Genomic DNA, 21,949 nt, shown 5'->3' on the forward strand with positions numbered 1-21,949 from the left:
CTTTCCTATGCAGCTGATAATTTAAGAAGAATGTACTTGATTCCTTGGACTGTGCAAAAGAGGTCTTTGAAAAGACTTTAGACTGTTGTGTTTGATGGATAAGTGTAGAAACAATGGCTGTGTTTTCTCTGGGTTTAATCCAGATCACAAGTGCTGAAATAGTTGAACAGGAAGCAAAGACAGCTGGGACCAGTTCTATTCACAAAGTATATATAAGATGGCCTGTCTAGTTCAGGGAGATCTCCTTGAGACTGATCTGTGTTTCATATTTTCTGCTATATATATATATATATTTGCTTACATATTTATTTATATATATATATATAAGTGTGTAGGCTAAGCTGCCCACAGCTGGTTGATATTTGAACCCCCCTTCAAATAAAGTAGCTCTAAACTGTAATAAAAGCTGTGTGACTGGTGGTGGTCCTTGTGGAAATGAATAGTAGAAGTTTTAAGAAACGTGAAAAAGATTTTTTCTTTTCTTTGTGGCACAATGCTGAATATTTTATCTTAAAACTGGAGTATAATGGAGGCGCAAAGAAAGAAATGCATGCGATTTGTGAAGGTCCAGGTGAAAATGGAGTTGGTTTTCATAAAAAAATGAGAAAGCTATTGATAAAAAATTTGGCCTCTCATGGCCATTTTGCATGCACCTTTAAGAATCTGATTCAAAAATGTAGATGCTGTTTGCATCTGTTTCAGAGTGCACGATCTGATCATACCTTCAGTGCTATCGTAGGTCAGACCTTCAGCAGCTTTTCATGGCTCTGAGGGCACTGTTGGCTTTGCTGAGGGGTGAGCTGATGAATATTTCAGGGGAATGTCCTTTTATAAAAGGACAGGTGTGCTTTTGTCCGTTCCGAAAAATGTTTTACATTCTCTTCAAATGAAAACAGGAGTAATATGCATGTTTCCACGAAATGTATTCTACAACTTTAAAAGTCATTAGTTAAACAAACCATGACAAACCACTGAAATATAATTCAAAACACAAACAGAGAACTCTATCCCTATCCCTATCACACACACACACACACACACAAGCACAGCACTTCCTTCTTTACCTCCATTGCCACAAGCTAAATTCCTCAATTCATTAGAGGAGAAAAACACACAGTCCAACACTCTCATACATTCATCTGGCAAATGTGGCCTGAGGAATAATGATTTACTGTGGCTCATATTTCACCTGAGTGCACAGGGCAAACAGTTGACTGAAGTGTTGTGGAGAAAATGCTAACTGAGGCATTTTTGACTGGAGCAACTGGACAGATACTGTTTTGTGCTGTTTGTGTGAACGTTTTTTGTATGTTTGGGTAAATATAATATACATAATATTTATACACAGCATGTTGTGTTTCTAAATCTACGCATGTCAGTGTGACTGGGAAACACAGATATTGTGCTGTGCATCTCCGGCGGCATCAGAACCCTCCCTTTACTGCAGCCATTAGGAATAAAGTTACATTTTAAAGTGAATAATCATGTTTTGAAGCGAAACCCACATGGCTGAACAATATGGACTCTGTGTCCACACAGTGGACTCCTTTCTGTCTGTGCAGGAGCAAAGCCAGCACAGGTAGGGCCAGCATCAAATCAGTCTCAGCTGCCGCCCTGCCCTGCCCTGTGTTCTCCTCCTAAAGAGCTTCTACTTATCTGCCTGCCACAGGACTGTCTGCGCGCACTACACCACTGTCATGTTGACACCATCCTCAAATTGATTGTGACAGTGCAAGAGCCCCGATTTTTCTGCTTCAGAATTCAAGCTGCCATCTCGACGCTAGTGTACAATGTTAAGCTTTTTTCTTATTTTAATTTTTTTTTTTTTTTTTTAGCAAATTCCAAGAGAATGAATACAGCTTGTGTTCCAATTTAGAAACCACGTATTTTCCTTCAGTTTGAGTAAATGCTTGAGCTTTTTTTTTTTTTTTTTCTCCCAACGGGGGTCCGGGAAACTGGCACTCAGCAGGGAAACTTAAACAGCTCTGTTGAGTATGAGGCTCAAAGACCCTGCACATAGCAAGCATGCAACAGAGAGCAACCTTATCTGCCTTAGGACACTATGTACTATATTTGTATGCATTTGACACATGCATGTGTGTGTACATACATAAATACATACTGTATATAGATGAAATAGTGATTATGTGTGTCCTCAATCATGTCAAGAATGGGGGCTTTGCATTTTTTAAAGAGAAAAATCTCTTTGACGGATATAATTGTAAGTGTCAAGTCGAAGAATCCGCGTCTAAAATCTTTTTTTCTCTCTCCAGCTCTTGCACTCCTCCTTCCACCTTGCCTCCTATTATCTGCTACTTTCTGTGGTTTGGAGCCCTTCCAGCCGGCCTCCCTTTCTTGCTCTGTGGTTTTGTTCAGGAGATTTCATCTCCCTCCTTCATCGTTCCTGCAGATTGACAGCTAAGCTCAGGTATGAAAACAAACAGTTAGCTCTGGAATTGACTGGTGAAAAGAAATCCGCCACTAATGCTCCTTCGCAAACTCTCCTTTTTGCCTGCCCCTGCTGATGCTAAGCCTTAACAACATACGAGAAAAAGGCAGATGGAGATTTGAGATCATTAACCCTTAATAACACCGTTCTACATGTCGGGCTTAAGCACACCGCCTCTGCTGGATTATTGCACTTGTTTCTACCAGCTCAACCCTAAAAAAAAAAGTCTTTACCCTCGGAAGCAGTGCATTATGTCGCCCAACACCCACATGACAATAAGCTATAATTATAGATGTGTCATCTGGAAGAGGTAAATGGTTGGTTGGGTTTGCAGACCTTGAAAGCAAATCTCTGATGTTGTTGATACTATTGTTTTGTTTGTTTACTGTACGTGCATGTTCTCCTCAACAGGATAAAGTATTCGGGGCATGTTCGAACACAACTGCAGTAAAAGAATGTCTTTCTTTTCATTGGTAAAAGCCTCGGGTTAAATTCTGTCACACCTATTGTTTTTTAGTTTTTTATTTGTTTTCTAAGAGGGAGACTGAATTATTTCCTCACCAGTAAGATTCCACCACTTGCCTCTGCAATATCACAATTACTTGTCTTTCAAGGTTCTGATGGAACAATGTCAAAAGGTAGGCTACAAGGTGCTCAGAATAATTGGGTGAGGAATTGGTGAGCGATCAGCATTGAATATACAAGGCCGCTCTGTCAGTAGGCACTGTGTTCTTTATCTGCATGTCAGCCTTTCTTCTCCACTTTCTTTCATTCATTTAAAACCTACAGGCATGTTTGTCTTTTGTACTGATTTTAACCTAACAATTAATGGAACCTCTGATTCATCATAACACTTTAGATCTTAATCATAAGGTGTTTTCTGTTAGGTATCTTTGTTTGTGTTTTAATTAGGCGGACCTTGTGCGTCTCCAACCCTGGGCTTCTTTTTAATTGCCCGTATTTACATCAGGCAGACATCAAACGCAGAGAGAGAGACATTTGTAAGGGGGAGCACAAAGCAGCCCTTTGAAATGTCTACAGTCATATGAAATGGCATGCTAATTAAAAATCTAAGGCTGCCACTGTGATAGGAGAAGCATTTATATTGGTAACTGTGGTGTATAGACTGTCTCCATAACTCATCAACAGACAGAGGCCATAGTGTTTATTATCAGACTCCCTACCTGTTTACAGACCACCAAGTAACCTTCCTGTTCCCATTCATCAAACAGAAGAAATACCCTGCCTGTAATTTAACAGACCGGCTTTCAAAAGGCTAAATCATTTTAAACATTTTACCCAGTGCACTTTGATCTACAGTGGCATACAGTACACCAGGGCAGGTACAATGAATCTAGTTTACCAAGCAGTGATTTATCCTTCAGTTCATTAAGGTTATTGCCAATGAATATACTTATTAGAACGTTCAACAGCCTTTTTTCCCCTCTCCTCTGTAATTCTCTGTAAGTGTAATTCAATAATTAAAACCAAACAAGTTTTATTTATGCATGTCGCCCATGTTTTATAAAAGTAAACAATTAAGCAAATGATCAAAATTCACCTTCACAGGAGTGAAATGAGCACTCTTTTTAGTTTAGGTTTATGAATAGTCGTCGTGAAATGGTATTAAATAAAAACAAACTTTTAAGTGTTTTAATGAGAGTTCAGATATAATAAAACTAAGGCAATTACTGAAGGAAAGTGCAGGAGCCAGTGACAGCCGGGTGTTATCAGCCAGCTGGTATTGTGCTTTCTCTTGGCTGTATAAACACACCAGCTCTCAGTAACAGTCAGTGCTAAGGACTGAGCAGCGGCCCAGCCCATCCGCGGCCCACCTTCACCCTGTCATAAACAGAGATTTTGGGGGAGTGCTGAGTTGCGCTTTGCCGTGCGGCGCTTGATACGCTGCGCAGGGCGTTCACTGTCAGAGTCGAGACATTCCACTCAAACGCAGGCTCGGAGAGGAGACGACTCGGTGCGTCACCGCACCATCTCCTCTCCTCTCTCTTAACGGCTTCTCTCCTCTCAGCTCAGCCATGCTCTGTTTACATCAAGCACACTTTGGGTTCAACAATTACCAGAGCGGCATGAACGCGCCGCATGTGCCAGAGCAGAGTAGCTCGACTCAGGGCCGTCTGAAGGGACAATAAACCGCTGACAAGCTCGGAGAGCCTCAGACTGAGTCTAAATGGGCTGCAATTTTAAAGACAGCACTTTGGACAGAGTCGGGCATTCCAACAAAAGATAAGGGAGGAGAGAAATGAATGAGGAGGGCAGCCAAAGGCCTTTGTTTTATTTCACAGTACAAGGCTGTTTCTGAGATTATACAGTGCATAGATTATGTACATATGTCTGATAGGAATGAGGGATGTGTGAACACGGTTTTAAGTAGTGTGTTTCTGTCCTTGTAGTCCTACCTTTCACTTCTGCCAGCAGTTCACTGGTGTTGAGTCTCTCCATCTTCTCTTTCCAGTCTTTAGAAAGAAGTTTCTCCATGCATGAGGGATCTGAAAAACAAAAAATAAGAAAGAAATTTAAAATAATGTGAATATGAAATACATTTTACAGTCTATCTTATTGTTATTTTTTATTATTACACATTTTTTTTCAGACCAAATATAGTTTAGCGGATATTAATTTAAATGAAAATGAAAGATGGTCAGTGTAAGAGATGAAAGAGAGGTTTTTTTTTGATGGTATTGCACGGCGTACATTAAAAGAGACTCAGGCCGACAGCTGAGAGATGAGCTCAGGGTGGAGTGAGGAGGGAAGCAGGCATTGTGGGGATAGCGTAAGGGCAGAGACACACATTAAGTGGGAGGCAAGGAGTGAGACTGGCTGCGTCCGAGCGTTCACATAGCTGCCAATGATGAAAACAATTAACATTTGTCCAGCAGACAATGAATCAGAGGAGGAATGGCTGCAATCTGCCATGCTGTCGCTGGGGTAGCTGATAAAGAACACACTGGGCCGGCTGACCCAGGCCTCCACCATCCCTGCACTGCTTAGGGGTCAGCCTGTTCCCATCAAACACCAGCAGCACAAGCATGCCTCCGCCCCCTCCACCTTGAGACACTGTCTCCACAAACTGCCTCCAATCTGAACCAGATCAAGACATGCAGCAGCTACCATCCAATTCTGTTACATCAATTAATGCACTGTCTAAAACAGCTGTGCTGATTGCTATAGAAACTGTCCTCAGGTTTCATATAGTGCCTGAGGATGATAGAATTTGTAAAAACGTGTTTCTCTAAATTTGGAGCAAAATGCAAAACCGAAGCAGGCACACTAATTATTACCACAAAGCCCCGGGGCAGCATAATGAATAGTCTAACCACATATCTTATCGTGGATCGTTCATGAGCACAATTCTGAAGCGTGTTAATGTTTCAAAAGATGCCACATAGGAGGTTTGGTCACATGTTTTTGATTCCAAGTGGCACATCATGTCAAACTCAGAGAAACAGGGAGAAAGGCCTGTCACATGCAATATCTGGACTCTTGCAGTTTCTCTATTATCATCCTCGACATCAAACACAGAGGAGATTTATACTGTTTAGAATGTATACAAGTGTTGTTTCCTTTTATCCGCCTGTAACATCTCTTCCTCAAACCAAACACTGTTGTTCCCTCTGACAAACACACTGACTTCAGAGGAACTGGGAGTACCAGGGGGTCAGCGGTTCTTGTGGCCTTGTTTAAGGATGGCTTTCAGAGAGATCAAGCAGTGTGACCGTTTTGTTTGATTGTCCACTTCCTCCGATGTGATGGGGGTCGACAGGACATCTTCGGCTCAGGGTCATTATAACATTACTTCTGCTTTATTGACTTTCCAATTCCCAACTCACAGTTTGTCCCCTTGACCCGAAGAGAGGGAAAGAGAAAAGGCTGCGTGTGTTGTGTGTGTTTATGTGTGTTAACTCCCTCCATGGCACAAAGATCACAGATCTTAAAACAGGGGTTAAGGGCAGGGAGGAGTAGCAGAGCTCAACTCTTCTTCCCTGCGCCTCACCCCTGGGGGAGACAGCTTCCTCTCCAGGAACAACAAACTCCCCTCAAATCATAATCCACACACACACAGAGCAACATCAGTGCATGACTTTTTCTCCCCTAAAGCACAGAAAAGGCTTATTTTATAAGTGGTGTAAAAGGGAATTAAACAAACACAGTGAGCATATGTTAATATTAACACATATGCTCTCTCTCTCACACACACGCACACATACGTAAACACACACACACTTTCATCACAGATGCTGCTCCAGCACTTGATCATTAAGGAATGCACCAACTGTTGGAGATAATGTGGTGCCAGCTTCCATTCTACTCCATTCCTCCCCCTCCTTTCCACCTCCCTCCCAGGAGAGCTGCCGCTCCCCTCACTTCTCCATCCCCTCCGCCGGGCCAGACACGACCTGCCAAGTCCTCCAACAGGAGAGACTACAGCTGGAATGCACCGCTGTCCTCCCTGCCTTCCACCTGGGAGAGGTGAATAATGACCTGGATTAGTCCATAAAATAACTCTCAAACATCTTTCAGTGTTCGAACAGCGTGGACAAAACAGGCAACCAAAAATGGATTTGGTAAAAGCGGAGCAACTTTTTTTGCGCAGGCGTGCTCGAGGAAAACAGTAAATGAGTCAGATGTCTGGTTTTTTTCACAGCACCCTTCCACTGCATATTTTTCTGAAGAATTTAGATTAATAGGAGGAATGCTATTCCAGTTTCTAAAACGCCCGACTGTTTGTACTGGAGAAATTATAGATGACAATAGAGACCTCGGTTAGTATCAACATAATAATTACTGTCAGGATATGACACCGAGAATACCCTGGATTCACCATAAAATAACAAATTATTTCCAATAAGAGTTTCACACTTCACAGGTTTCACTGGATATCAAATGCAGGCTAACAAAATTCTTCAAGACAGTGGAGAACTACTGGAGTTTTTAGTTTGCTGCTCTTGTCCTTTCAAAGTAGGACATCACATACTGGGGAATTAGCTTAAACAAGAGAAAAGTCCAGTGAGTTTATTTTTATTTTCCTATGGGGGCTCTTAAATCTCTCGCGCCCCCACCCCTTCCATTTCTTTTCCTCCCCCTCTCGAGATAAAATGCTCTGTGGCTGGGGAGCAAGCCATTCAGCTGGGATGAGAATGGAATGAAAACAATAGCCCTTATCAGGCTCTTATTTACATTTTCCCAGCGTCCCTGCAGTAGACAGCTTGGCTTGTCACCAAGCCCAGATCGCCCCACTGGACCCAGACCAACTTCCTCCAGCCCCAGCGATTCCAATGGTCCCTATGGACCCTCGCCTGGCACAGACCCCCACCACTCTGCAGCTAGCACAGATAGCAACATACAAGACAAAACTATTGGAGTGTGTGTCCAAGACGTGTTCCCATTGAGGGGCGAATGGATTCTGGACTACTAAGCCCGTCTGGGTCTCATTGTCTCTTCTCTGGGGCTGGGGCTGTATAGCTGGAAGAATGCCCTGAACCCTTTCCCGGGATTTTTAAAGCGTTTCCAAGTGGCACTCAGAAGAAAGTGAATAGTCATCACTGATTTAATACTGCCAAATTCAATATGTTTATCTCCTATCAGCTCTGTCATCTCTGGTATACAGCTTCCCCGTGCAGGTATTCTCTGATCTTATTGATGTGGGTGAACAGGCGCAGGGATTGAGACACCTTAAGCCGAGATGAGTTGGCGAGATTAGGCTACAGCTTTTTTCCCTTTTTTTTTTTACTGTATTAAAAACAAAGCTAATGATCCTCATAAATCTCAACACAGGAATGTTTCTTGGTTGATGTGTGACATAAACAAAGCTTTCGGCACCTGGCAGTCAGTGCTGCCAGAATATCATGTTCAGTATAAACCACAGAAGTGAAGCTAAGAGGCAGGTTAACATTAACTGTCTGCCCTGACACAAGCTGAATTTCCTTCCCCCTCATATTTCATACAGTAAGCCCCCACTGTTGTTACTCTAAATATCTGAGTTTGTTTTTTTTTTATTCCTCACACATTTTATTAAATTGAGTGCTAGTTAGCTATAAATGCCTTTGGGTTGAGAAGCGAAGGTAGTCGCTAATTTATGCTTTTATTGCTGCTCTAAACAGAGTAGTTCATTCAAACGATCATTGCAAACTGTAGAAAAGCTCAAATCACTGAGCGGAACACCAAATAGACAAATAAATGAAGTCTCAAACAAATCAAATCTTGTCACTTTGGAATTAGATTGGACAGCAATAAAGTGGATCTTAAAAATTCACTACACACTAATTTTCAAATGGATCTTCAAATTGCCCTGGAGATATAAAGTCCAGTGTCTATATTTAAGTTTGCAAATATACCAGCACTGCTTGGGCAAAAGGGCCGTCTTCACTTTTACATAGCCATGTTTTCCATCTCTAAAAGGTTTAATCTGCTAAAATTTGTTGAAAACACTCAATCATGTTTCAAAAGACCGTGCCTGCCTCCGAGCACAAAAATGGTTTGTTACAACATGCAGCAGTTGGTGTTTTATTACTCTGTGTTGTCAGCAATGAAATCGTTTCAACTGTCTGCCACCACATTCTGAGCCTCTCTGCGTGCACTATTCTCCCGGGACGAAAGATGATACTTGTGTTTGAGTGTTTGTTGTGTTGAAAAGCCGTTGGCAGAGAAAAGAGGGCTATCTAGAAGAGTCAAATTAGCCATAAGTCACGGATAACAGACTAAGAGACCTCCCCTTTAGCATTGGCCTTGTATATCAGTCGTCCCAGCCTCAAGGGGAAACATGTAATTACCAAATCAATGATCAACTGACACTGACCATATAAATAATTTCCTGCCCAGAATGCAGAGGCCCATACAGCGAAGCAAATAGGGAAACAATGCTATTTGCAGTGAGGAGAGCCGAGGAAAAGAGGAAATGGGGCTCAGAGTCTCTAAACAAGCTTCAGCTTGAATGGAGCACATTTTTTACAATTTGTCATAATCCAGTTATAGCCAACCAAAACCAGAACATTCAGTTGAGCGTCAGGAAGAGCTATGATCTGCAATAACAAAGCTGAAGAATGCACCATTTAAAAATAAAGTGACTCTAACCAGTGACATGAAATAAAAATATTTTTTTCATTGCAATAATACAAAAAGTCACAGTGTAAAGACTGCGGTTAGAAAACTGAAGAAAATAAATCTGCTATAAAGATGTTGCAACTACTTGATACTTTCTCACAGAGAATTGTAGGAAATGTGATCTACCAATAATTATAATTCCCTCAAAAAAGCTTTGGTATAAACAGTACATGCGCAATTTCAAACACAGAATTTTTTAAAGTATCCTGGGCCATAAAAAGTAAACAGAAAGAGATCTAGAAATGCTGGGTTTACATACTAAAAAGGTCTAATGAAGGGAGAAATGTGATGAGCAATATCCACCTTTACTTAGGTTGAACATGAAACAAATCACTGACATTTTGTAATGATTTATATGGTCATAAATTGTGCATTAATTACTCTTCTATGTGATATTAGTGCTTTTCATTGACTTCATTATATTGACTGTAGCATGTAATTACACATGTAAAAAACTATGCGTCTAAATTTAAAAAAAATTAAAGAAACTGTGTCTGACATAGCTTCTTTCTTTAAAAACAGCTCTTAAATGTCACTCCTTCATTCATCGTAAGATACAGTATATTTCTTTAATTGAGGCATAAATTTCCCTCACAGAGATAAAACTCTCAGAATGTCAGTCAGACAATGATAGGCTGTCGTCTAATTTCCCATCCACACTGCACTGCACGGGAAACAAATCAAAAGTCGAGGTTGATAAAAAAGAAAATGACTGTGACACACTCCAAGGAGTCCTTTGAATATCTTAATCACAGACACACTAAAAACAAGACCCCATCATCACACCAAATAAAACATAATAATTACAAGAGGCAGGCAGGGAAGTGAAATGCAGAGAGAAAACATGTTTTTGTCATTCAGCCGGTAGTCCCTGAGACAACAGCTGTTGGATGCTGCAAATACTCCTGAAGTCTCCATAATCATGGCGTTATTGAAGTGAGGACAAAAAGGGCACTAATTGCAAGGGAGCAATCGGAACGCAATAGGTTACACACCCGGGTGATGCCGCACAATGCAAACGCTAAAGAGGGAGCTGGGGGGGAAAAAACAACATTCTGAGCACAACAGTGCGTTGTCGCTCATTTTCATGCAATTACCTTTCCTCGTTGTCAACAGTTTTAATAACCTCTACCATTTCTAGAAGACTTTTTGGTGCAGTTAGATAATTCCAGCTTTTTAATATGTAATCACTAGTGCTGGCATGCATAAATAAAAAGGTCCAGGCATGTCAGTGTATTGTGGAGCACCTGCACCTCATGGTGGGTTTTCTTTAACTGACACCTAATCATTATTCCACTTGGTGAACATCTCTGTTAGTCACCTTTAGACTATCCTCATTGGTCATGTAAACAGTTGCTATAAATATATTGTAGGTAACCTGGATGGGGGGTGCTTCATCTTTCTTCCCTTCTTTCCTCATTTCCTTCCATCCTAGTTTCCTCACTTATAACTGTACCTTCTAATCCTCAGCATGATGTCATCATTAACTGTGTCACATATTCATTAATGTGTGATATTCAACAAAAATGTTCCTATGATATCTTACAAAATGGTGAAACAGACGTTAAATCGTTGTTTTAAACACATGGATAATGTTGTTAAATGGAACTACTTGGTTAGGTTTTGGAAAAAAGAATGGTTAAAGGTTAAAATAAGTAGTGCCATATGTAAATACTGGGCACAGTTATATAGGTGATGTTGAAAGTGACATTTAGCAGCCCAGTAGTCCAAAAAAGTGATCATTTTAACCTAAACCACGACCTTTCTCTAACCCAAACCAAGTATTTCTTGGGCGTCAACCGTCATCTTCCACCAGCCCTAAACAGACTTTCTATGTTTTTATACTAAGTAGCCTCACTTCCTCATTTCTTCCCACCGTAATTACTATGGCCATTAGAGGGCGCTATTGAACAACAAACGTCAATCTGCATCACAATAAGCTGCACCTCCTAGCCCAATACTCATTACGTGGGTTATCTATGAATGATTTTTTTTGTCTACATGTGGCTGTGGGTCTGTTGTACTTTTTCCTGTTAAGTCAAATATCTTTTCATCTTTTTCTCTGATACAAAGATGTTAATATGCATTTAAGAAAAAACATTCAACTAAATGGTTTATTCTCTGCTGCCCTGTTTCTTTGATGTTTGGCAAACATTTTGTGGTTGCAACTTAAAACCCATATCCTTATATTTTTCCCTTTAGCAGCTGATAGTTAGAGAGTAAAATGCTAAGTAAACTGAAAGACCTCGCCGTGTGAAACCGCAAGTTGAAACTTTAACAAACGGTCTAATTTAAAAAAAGGAAAATAAGATGCAAGTCTTAGGTAACTTTGTTGCTTTTTCCTCAGGTAGCTAAAAAATGCTGGCCTATGTGACCACAAACTTCTACCTCATCCTTCGCCTTTATCTGCACTGACCACCGTGTTAATCCCACAGTGTTGACCTGGCCATTCTGAGAAGCCGTATACACACACAGCACGCTGACCTCTCTAAATAGGACACGTGTCTATCAAGCATATATGAATTAACCATCCCCAAGAGGCTTCACCTCCTGAGCTGAGCAGCATGTGACCTCTCCCAATCCATTTTACTGCGGCACTCTGTGGCAATCAGGCTTGAATTATTAAAGTGAGCAGTGAGCAATGATCAATTCATTGCGGCCCTTGCTCGCAGACTGCCCGGCCGTACTTCAGCAGAAATGACATTGAGAACACTTGAGTATGCTTCCAGACAATGCACATAAACGTGAAATATGTCAGACCCAATATGTCAATAATCATAACTGTACAGGCTGAGGCCATGTCCAGGGTAATCCTACAGAAATGCTGTTAGGTGACTGTGGGGTGAGCAGGATTCAGCGCTGTGATTTCTTACAAATGCTTTCTTGAGACAAAGAGTGGGAGAGTTGAATGGCAGACAAGAGGCCAGTGTGCTGCCTGCTGAGAAGTGCTGTGCATTCAACGCCTGTACCTTACTTCCTTGAAGAAGGTTTTTTATTTTTATTTATTTTGTGCACATATCTTGCAGTAAAACTGAAGACTTGTAGACCTTGCAGAGGGCATGGGCCACAAAAACCTGAGATTCAAAGTCAAATTGCAGCCTTAACCCCCATTTATCTTTGGAAATAAGAGACGGGGAAACAAAAGCAAAGAAGTTGGAAGAGCGAGAAAGATTTCAGGGAAGTATGCAACTTAAGGAACCTGGAAGTAGGAAGAGGGCAAGGAAAAAAATCCAATCAAAACTTCGTGAGGAGCAGATGAGGAGCCAAGATAAACCAGTACTCAGAGCCCCCAAAACTGCAATCTCCCCTTAAGCCGGAGAGTGGCAGCTGGCAGAACAGCTGGTGAATAGGATTAATGTCAGAAGAATGAAATAAAACTCAACATATGTCCGAGCCTGAGGTGTTGGGACTGTGCGTGATTGTGCCCCCGATGGATGCCATGTGTGCATCTGGAAGGAGCTGCTGTGCTGCTCCGCTCTCTACCCCACAAGGTCACTTTTAAGAACTAGGACCATTAAATGCTTGGATAGCAAAATGAACTTTTCATTCCCTCTCCTCTCCCCTCCTTCGCTTTAAAAGTCTCTTATCAGGCAGCAGAGGGAGTCTATTGAACACGATTATCAATAAAATGCATCAGGAAACCAACAATTGCTACTTTGAGTGAATTAAGGAAGGCTTTTATTAAAATGCAGCAAGATAAAACCATTTATTTCACTACTTTTTCCCCACACAATTGCCTCTGATTTAATAATAATCTACGTTGATTAATTATTTTTTTTAACTAGATAACAATAGAGACAGGGATATAGTAATGGTGTGAGTGTGTGTCAGTATGCCAGTGTTAGATTTACTTCTGGAATCTCAGCTGGTGATGAACGTTACGAGGAGAAATATGTGGACTCGATTTCAATTTATAATTTCCATTTGATGTCGGTAATCATTAGGGTCCACACACTGTAATAAATTATAATAATTTCACACAAAAATTAAATTACTGGGTACCTTGCATCGGAGATTTTTTTTTTTTTGGGTGGGGGGGGGGTACCCTGCAATTTAACTGTCAGATATAAACTTGCCTGCTAATCAATGCTCGAAAACATTCACATTTATTCAACTATGTTAAATTAATAGATGTGTGAATAAAATGTGGAGTACTGTGATCATGGCTGTTCAGTGTGATTTAGTAAATTAATGGGTGTCTGACTCTACAAGGACACAAAGAGACTAATAGGATCCACATGAATGCATTACAATTTGCAGTGAAGCCAAGTGTCTGGTATAGACATCGAAACTTTATTTCATCATAAACGCTGGACGACGGCGATGCGCTTCAGAGATTGAACCATAAGATGAGATATTAAAAAAAAGCACAAATTACAAGAATAAGCTGAGTGATATACTGTACGTTTGGTCATATAGCGTACTGTAAATGTGTTGGATTTGCTAAAGCGTGTGTGAGAATGTCCCTTCAACTGTTTTCTCATTTCAGTTTCAGGCACACTTTGAGGGGACAAAAAACAAATTGAGGATATTCATTTATGTCTGCAGTTTGGCTTTCAAATAGTAATTAAAGTCATGTATTGAATCTAGCTCATGTCTTAAGATCAGAATGCACACACACACACACACACTGCTTACTGGACTGTAAGACCGAGATCAGGCCACTATTTTTATTAGATCATTTTATTTGTTCTCTGAGAGAGGAAATAAAGAGATACAAGCACAAAACAAAAAATGCATAATATTTAAAAATGTTTCATCATTTTGTCGTCTTTTGTAACATTGTGTTATCATACTAGAACCAACCATTTTACAGTTTGATCAAAACAATGACTGAACAAATAAAATTAGTCAGAAAGTTAAGATGATGGATGTCCGTACATTGTACTCTTGTGATCCATGCCTTGCAGCTGGATAAAGAAATGATGAAGTAACCATAGCACTTGTAAAGGTTAAGCATTCCATCTCCCCATTCATTTGCCCACAGTGCCCAAGTGTCTCAATGTGCTGTTGTTCAAGTTGCTTCAGCAACAATAGACGCTGTACTTTGCTTTTCAATCGGCCCATTCCCTTTCTGTGGGATACAGAGCCATACGGACTGAGACCTGCTGCGCAAAGATGGAGAAATTTGCTTCTCATGAGCGACTGAGCTCATTGGTCCAGCTCACAACAGGGAAGCTAACAACAGGCTTACAGTATCGGCTTTGTGGAGCAAAGTGCCACCCACCCAGAAGACACAGAAGAAGGAAAGAGGAAGATGAGGTGTGCAGGGGGTGCAGTAAAACTAAAATGATTGTGTGGAGCCTAACGACCCAATTTCCTTTTTCCAATATTATGCTAATTGGGACAAGAATAGCAAAGGGTCACCCCAACAAATCATTAATCGTAATTTCAAATAATAATGTCAACTAACAGATTGAACTTCATGATGTGCAATTGACGACTTGGTCTTAAAGCATATTAACCACTCGACCGGCGCAGACTTAAAAATTACTTCCAAAGAGACATGACGTTCGTCAAATAATTATAATCATTGGCACTCAGGCTTTGCAGTGCAATAAAACACATTTCTATTCGTTTCTTCTGACATCCTCATCTCATCTCCTGGCACATGTAATGTTATTGAACAAGGAGAAAGAAAACGCATTGAGTGGGAGGAAACCTCTGTTTCATCACTGCTGATTAAATAGTCTCTTTGTTCAAAAGCAAACCATCAAAGTTTGCTGTAAGACATTCGTGCTTGCTGTTTTGGGGGGAAAAAACAATGCAAATATGTTAATAGGCTGCATCTACACCAGTTGTCATGTTTGCTTGTGTCGAGGCGGATCTCTTCGCTGCATGGCTGACGTACGTCTGACTTACAGAACAAGCCTGCAATGTGCTCTGAAATCATTAGCAGGCCACAGAGGCTGTCTGTGCCCAGGGTGTGAGTTACACTCACACTATTTTGATCCTTGGTCAGATGACACCGGCTCTTTTGTCAAGTTATGTGTGGAGAATGCTTGGGAGCTGAATGCCACAGCTAGGACAGTGATACTGAGCTGGCACACAAGTCTCCCTGTGTAACCCTACTGCAGGCATTCACACACACAGCAGGACACATGTGCCCTCCCTCTGCACCCCATCCCATTGTGGAATAACTCCTGTTCTCCCCATTTCTGACCGCCTCGGCCCCCCTCCTCCTCCACTGTCCCGACTATATGCAATTTGTGTGTATATGTGCCTCTTTATGTTCCTTTTAACTGCAAAACAAGGCTGTTATTTCCCAATTCTAGGCGTCACTGCCCCATGACTAATATAGTAGCATTAATGGCTTCTGTCGTCTTATGTGTCAGCATTTCACCATCTCTGTGCCGCTCCAAATAGTGTAGCGTCACATAAAACAGTCAGGCCATTACAAACTGCTGCTGATCACATCACCCACATATAGCACTGAGGCAAATCTATTGTTTTTAAAGATAAATATTTGAGCGTTTTCCCAAATTGCTACTGCACAAGCAGTGATGTCAGTGACGAGACATACCTACGAGCAGCGTGTGGGTACGTAAAGACAAACAAGCCTCTGTGTAACCCTGGCTGTGATTTGTTTCTCAGAGACACCCGTTTCCTCCTATCAAGGGGTTTCTGTGCAGCCAGTAAGCCAGGATCACAATGGGAGTTTTGTGCTGCGTGGGTGCAGGGGGACACGCTCAACAGCTGAAACCCGGGAAGATGGCCCCTGGAATGCTCCACAGCAGTTGCTACTGTTGACTAATCGGAATATGAGAACTGGGGAAGGTGATCTTGAATGCAAAGAATGGCACATTGAAGAAGCAGCTGCTTGTTTTGTCATCTGAATGACCAAGACAGCAGAAAGGGTTCCCGTTTTGAAAGGGGCAACAAAATCTGTATCTTAGCTTGTGTAAAGTGAAACCTGTGCTGGCTTCCAAAGTCCTATGGGGATGTGCCTGTGTTATGTGAGGGCTGTGTTTTGGAACAGATAGTAAATACATAATTCAGCAGTGGACCAGACACTCTGTGCTCCCTATTCCCCTCATACAGCCACTCCATTTAGCCCTGGGCTCTGATCTCAGCCTGGCACAGGAGCAACTTTGTCACTGGAGAGTAAGATGGGGTGGGAGACAAAAATCTTAGGAGGAGGGAAAGTGTTGATCTGGATCAGGTTGGGGTGTCGAGGTTGTAGCGGAAACATGGAAAAGGGGTGAGGAAAAAGAAAGGAAAAGCAAAAAAACTGGACACGAAGGAAGAGGATGGGAAAGTGAGATTAGGGAGGAGCAAAGGGGAAGGGGTTCTTTTTTTTTTGTGAAAGTTCACATGTCAGGCTGGCAGGCTGCCCGCGGCATACAGCCGAAAAATCTATTTAACGTCTGCTTCACAGGGTGACAAGAGGGTTGATTGGCAGAGAGCAGAGAGCCGCTTTTGATCATGTGTCCTAACAAGCGATTCCAGCTCATGTCTCTTCAGCCTGAACAGATCTACATTACCTATTCAAACAAAAGTGACAGACCAGAGCACTGCTCCGCTGGGCTGGTGCACCACGCCACAGGCCAAGAGAGAACACACACACACACATGCACAGGATGGCCCCCACTGACACATAGAGTATAGGCAAGCACACACACCAGTCTATATCGCCTATATGATCAAATAGATTACTTGAATCGAGATAAGTAGCTTGCTGAAATCACGTTGACAGAATCAACAACAGATTATTAAAGGAAGTGGGAACACGGGAGAGATGCCGGTGCTCGACTGATGCTCGGCCAGTGTGTGTGTGTCCTGCCAGGAGGGTCCCGGCCCAACGCCGTCCGGTAGGATGCAGCACTCAGCGAGAGGCCGCGTACAGCTATGTGTGAAGAATGCCTCAAAATCTGCAACCAAGGCAACTGGATTTCCAGCCCTCATTGCATATGCATAGAGTCAGAGGCTCATGCTCAGATCATTATAACAAAGATTCCTATTAATTAGGTGGGATAAAGCAGAACCAGATGACATGGCAGCTGGGATGAGAGGAGAGGGGAGAAGGGAGGGAGCTAAAAGAGGAGGGGAGAAGGTGCATCAGTCTGTTTGGGGGAAGGGAATGGGTCCTTTTTATAATATAATGTATAAACCAGGCTGGATTATACAGGTTATACCTTTAGAAAACCTCTCTTTTTTTAATGCTACATTCAAACAAAATACATTTCCTGAAATAAAGCTGTTGGTGCTATTAAGCACCTGCAGCCAATTTCCAGTGATTCTCCATGTGGAGTCAGCAGGGGCCGTGACACTGACAGGGGACAGTGTTACAACAGAGTCAAGAGTTCATCAGTGCTAATCAGACCGCAGGCTTAGAGCTGATCCTATTCTCTTCCAAAGCTTTCACCCATCCCTGAATCTCATTACATGGCCCGTTGTAATAGAGGATAATGACCTGGGGCTACGCACACAATGCTGATCACTCCCCCACACTCAACCTACTGCACAGTCATTACACAGTGATAATACACAACCTCGCCGGGGGGATTACACCTATAAATAGAGGAGAGGTGATACAGGCGAAGGGAGAGAAAGAAAGGTCTAAGTGAAAACACAGGATCACATACAGTACTCACGTATAACCCCGCGTCCGCAAACACAATTAGTTCACAGTGGCACATCATGTTGCGCTGTTTTCTGTTTACGAGCAATTGTTAGGTTGTCTGCCGCTGTAAAAGAGGGAGCTCTTCTTTCTCCGTAGCCATTAAATATCTTTTTCTACCTGAGATTGAAAGACGGCTGCACTTTGGCTGAATGGCGGTATGGCTCCCCTTTGCTAAGCTAATTAGCCATGACTCTGTCAAAGGGCTCCAGGTGTTGAGTATTCTGCTTGAGTACCTACTGTAGCCACTCTGACTGGTCTAAAACGCTGTAGTATTAGGCATCCTCTTATGGCGTTTTATATTTTCCCACCTTAGTATTAAAATATTTTACTTTCTGTTTCTTTCTTTCTTTTTTTTCATTCTTAGGTAATATTTATAGGTAATATTAATATGTGAAAAGTGTCCACTGTCAGTTTAGCAGCTATGTTAAATTACCTTAGATCACACCTGTTCATCAGATATGTGGCTTGTAAAAAAAAATGGCTCCAGTATTTACTTTGGAGATTCTAGAGCAAAATACTTGTTATAATCTGTGCTTATCATCACTACTGTCATTGGTAATGACCTGCCCATGGATATAGTCTCACCTCTAAACTGTCTCTGCTTTCCATTTTCCTAAGAGTGTACAACCTAGCAGCAACCAACAACACAGGAAACACTTTTTAAGTTTTTTAAGCATTTGTTCCCAAATTTCGGGGAAGAACATGCTGGTCTTCTGGTTCATTTTCTATCCGCTAGCATTAGTTAGCGGTAGCGACATGGCTAGCAGCCTGGCTTGTGTGCAAAACAAGAAACAACTGTAAGAATCCCATTTTGAACCTTGACCGCAGTGCTATGAATCTGTCATCTACCATTTAAGCTGCCAGAGGATAGCTACTGTTGGCTGTTTTGTTAAGCTGCGATATACTCCCAGGTAAGCTTTTATTGTGAAAGGCAATGTGTCGTCTCCATTCAGACTACGAAGCCTCTGTGTTGATATATAATTACATAGTGAAAGCTTATAGGAAACCAATCTAAATGTTGGTGGAATTATTACTTTATCGCTATTAACATTTACCACATTGGATAAAGCAAAAAACTTCTATAGCCACTTTAACTAATAAGAAACTGTAACACTGAAATATGAATTCTTATGGAACGCAGCTTTAAAAAAAGAGACTTCCCTCGTCTCATTATGACAGTAGTGCATCTAATTCTGTGCTGGTTTTACTGGCAAAGACTCAACAAGTAGATACTGAGCCCAGGGAAATCCCTAAAAGCTAAGACAGGAAGCTTAAACCCAATTACCCGTCCTTGTCTTGGGGGACGATCATAAAGACTCAACACAAAGTATTTTCTGTGTTGACTTGCACAGTATTGATTCATACTTTAGTGCATTATATAAAACTGTTCTAATTGCATGTGAATCAAATCAAGGTCACCTTGACTTTTTATAATGGTGGCTATTTTTCTTTTTCCCCTTAATACTTTATACTGACATTTTTAACTCTTGACAAGTGCTGTCTGGAGACTTATCCATAAATAATGCATTTACAATACCTAGTAAATAAACATGGGGCACAATCGTTAGCCCTGCTGGCAACTGGGCCTAATAGAGCTTTTACAGCAAAGGTGACTATTCAGCTAAATGCGGTGCTCGCTGCTGGGAGGACATTTTCATTCATTAGCACAGTCACAAGCACTTAAAGCACTTTAAGGACCAGAAATGGAGAGGAAGGGTGGAAGGATAGAGAGGGTGAAAGGGTACAAATATATAGAGATGGAAGGATGGAGGAGATACTGAGCTCCGCCTCTATTGTTTTAATGTTTATAAGGCATCATGGTCAATGAAGGAAACTGGCCAATCAATTTTCATTGAATAGACATATGCAGTATTAGTGGAAGAAGTTAAAATATGACTGTTTATTAATGTATTACCTCCGCCAAGGAGTTTATGGTTTCAGAGCGGTTTGTCTCTAGTTTGTTTGTCTGTTTTTCTGTCTGTCAGTGGGATTACGGGAAAAACTACTGGCCCAATTTTCTGGAAATTTGCAAGGGTGTATGCATGGACAAAGGGAGAACCTAATCAATTTTGAGCAGATATGAGTCTTGTAGCGGATACGCAAATTCATTTTGTTTATGTTGCAAGACAGGGTGTTTGTGCTGCATTCTTGTAATGTCAAAATAAGTGGAAAATTTAGATTAAATGGCTCACCTGATCTGTTTCCTTTGCCCCTTTGTTGTCACACAAATACTGGAAACAGCTAGCAACGCGTTGTTTACATGATCCAAACAATAAAATGCAAATATGTCGAAATAAAAATGAAATACAACTTCCCAGCTGGGGGAATGGGATCATACAAGGAGCACATCAATGCACCATTGGTCTTCATGTTTACCTGCTTATTCCTGCTCAAATGTAATTTTTAGCAAAATAATTTCTCCACTTAGGCCTAACCATTCAGGTACTGTGTTTTCGATTTATTTTTACTACAAATATTCTCATATTTGGATATTATGTCCAGGAGGCTTTTTAGCCTTAACATCACTTTAACCCATTGAAGCCTGGAAAGTGGATAAGTCGTTTTGTAGTATTTGTATAAGCTCTCAAATACTTTTTGAATTACATTTCTATCTGCTACAGAGGCTGAAAAATCTATTATTTAGTAGAAGCGTTGATATTTCTGTTGAATTTACAGAAAAACTTCAGGTTTTAGGGACTTATTTTAAAATCACCCAGAGGTTTTATAAGCGTTTTAGGCCTCAATGGGTTAAGTGGAATATCACATTACAATGTCCTGTGTGAAAACTGTGCCGCAGACCATTTGTTTTTCCCTCTACACTTGAGGTCACTGCGTCTATCCTCAGTCCATCAGGACAATGAACTATCCTGACCAGACAAGGAAGCCCAGAGAAGAATGGTAGCAGATGGTGAAGAGTCTCTGAGGAGCTCGGTGATCCCGACCAGGCAGGCACCGGAGCAGCAGAATTAGACACAACAGTTGTCATGCTTAGATAAGCGATATATTTAGCTCATCCGTTGCTTCTGACACATTAGCAGCATCATTAAGACAACAAATGGCTTCTCCAACCTTCTTGTATGTTCTTTAATAGGTTAATCCTGCCCTTTTCAATTTCCAACAGTGTCTCTCTCCATAAACAAAGACATACGATTATCATTTCTGTGAGGTTTTCCTTTGGCAGTTTTCTAAGAGTTCCTCTCCCTCCATTTTACAGTAATCACTGATCATCACCACTGAAGCTTCCTCAAGTGCTCTCAAGAACAGAGTATCTCTCAGTTCCTGCTGCTCGGGGACAGCATACTGAACTTTGTGAGGCTCTTGTCTTCTGCTGTGTTCCCTGCTCGGAAACTAATTTCCTTCAACAAGGGAGTTTATTTAGGTGGCGATGATACACAGCGCATGAGGCAGACCAAGTCTCTATTATTAACAGGAGATTAAAACAGCTGTATGGCACTCTAAAGCACCCTCTCCTCCCTGCGTTAACATACGGCCCTGGATTACAAGCTGCACTTGACCATTTAAATTACTGCAACAACCAGCCTTCACCAGCTGGGGCTCATTATCATAACGCTACAGTCTCTACACAGAACACTGACAATGTTGCCCTGAAAATCAACTCTGCAACGACGCATACGACATATAGGATTAAACAAAGAACTAACAATCGCTGCATTATTTTTTTAAGATTGCCCTGTCAGGCTCTGTGAGCTGTGTGTCCTCAGATCAGCTCTAGATTTAAGACCAGCAGCTGGAATGCT

The 21,949-nt window shown here is 41.5% G+C and overlaps 1 protein-coding gene and 1 long non-coding RNA gene across 7 annotated transcripts in view; one reads left to right on the top strand and one right to left on the bottom strand.

Moving 5' to 3' along the window:
* LOC131985680 (uncharacterized) overlaps positions 1-21,949 on the top strand; it is a 253,194-nt gene that overhangs the window by 204,941 nt on the left and 26,304 nt on the right. The window lies entirely within an intron of this gene.
* sox6 (SRY-box transcription factor 6) overlaps positions 1-21,949 on the bottom strand; it is a 150,216-nt gene that overhangs the window by 73,500 nt on the left and 54,767 nt on the right. For all 6 annotated transcript variants that reach the window (XM_059350823.1, XM_059350842.1, XM_059350833.1 and 3 more), the window contains one exon: positions 4,867-4,956. In XM_059350823.1, the coding sequence (XP_059206806.1) occupies positions 4,867-4,956 (90 nt within the window). The remainder of the gene's footprint in view (positions 1-4,866; positions 4,957-21,949) is intronic.

This window comes from Centropristis striata, chromosome 2, assembly GCF_030273125.1.
Source record: "Centropristis striata isolate RG_2023a ecotype Rhode Island chromosome 2, C.striata_1.0, whole genome shotgun sequence".
In the NCBI taxonomy this organism is placed as follows: Eukaryota; Metazoa; Chordata; class Actinopteri; order Perciformes; family Serranidae; genus Centropristis; species Centropristis striata.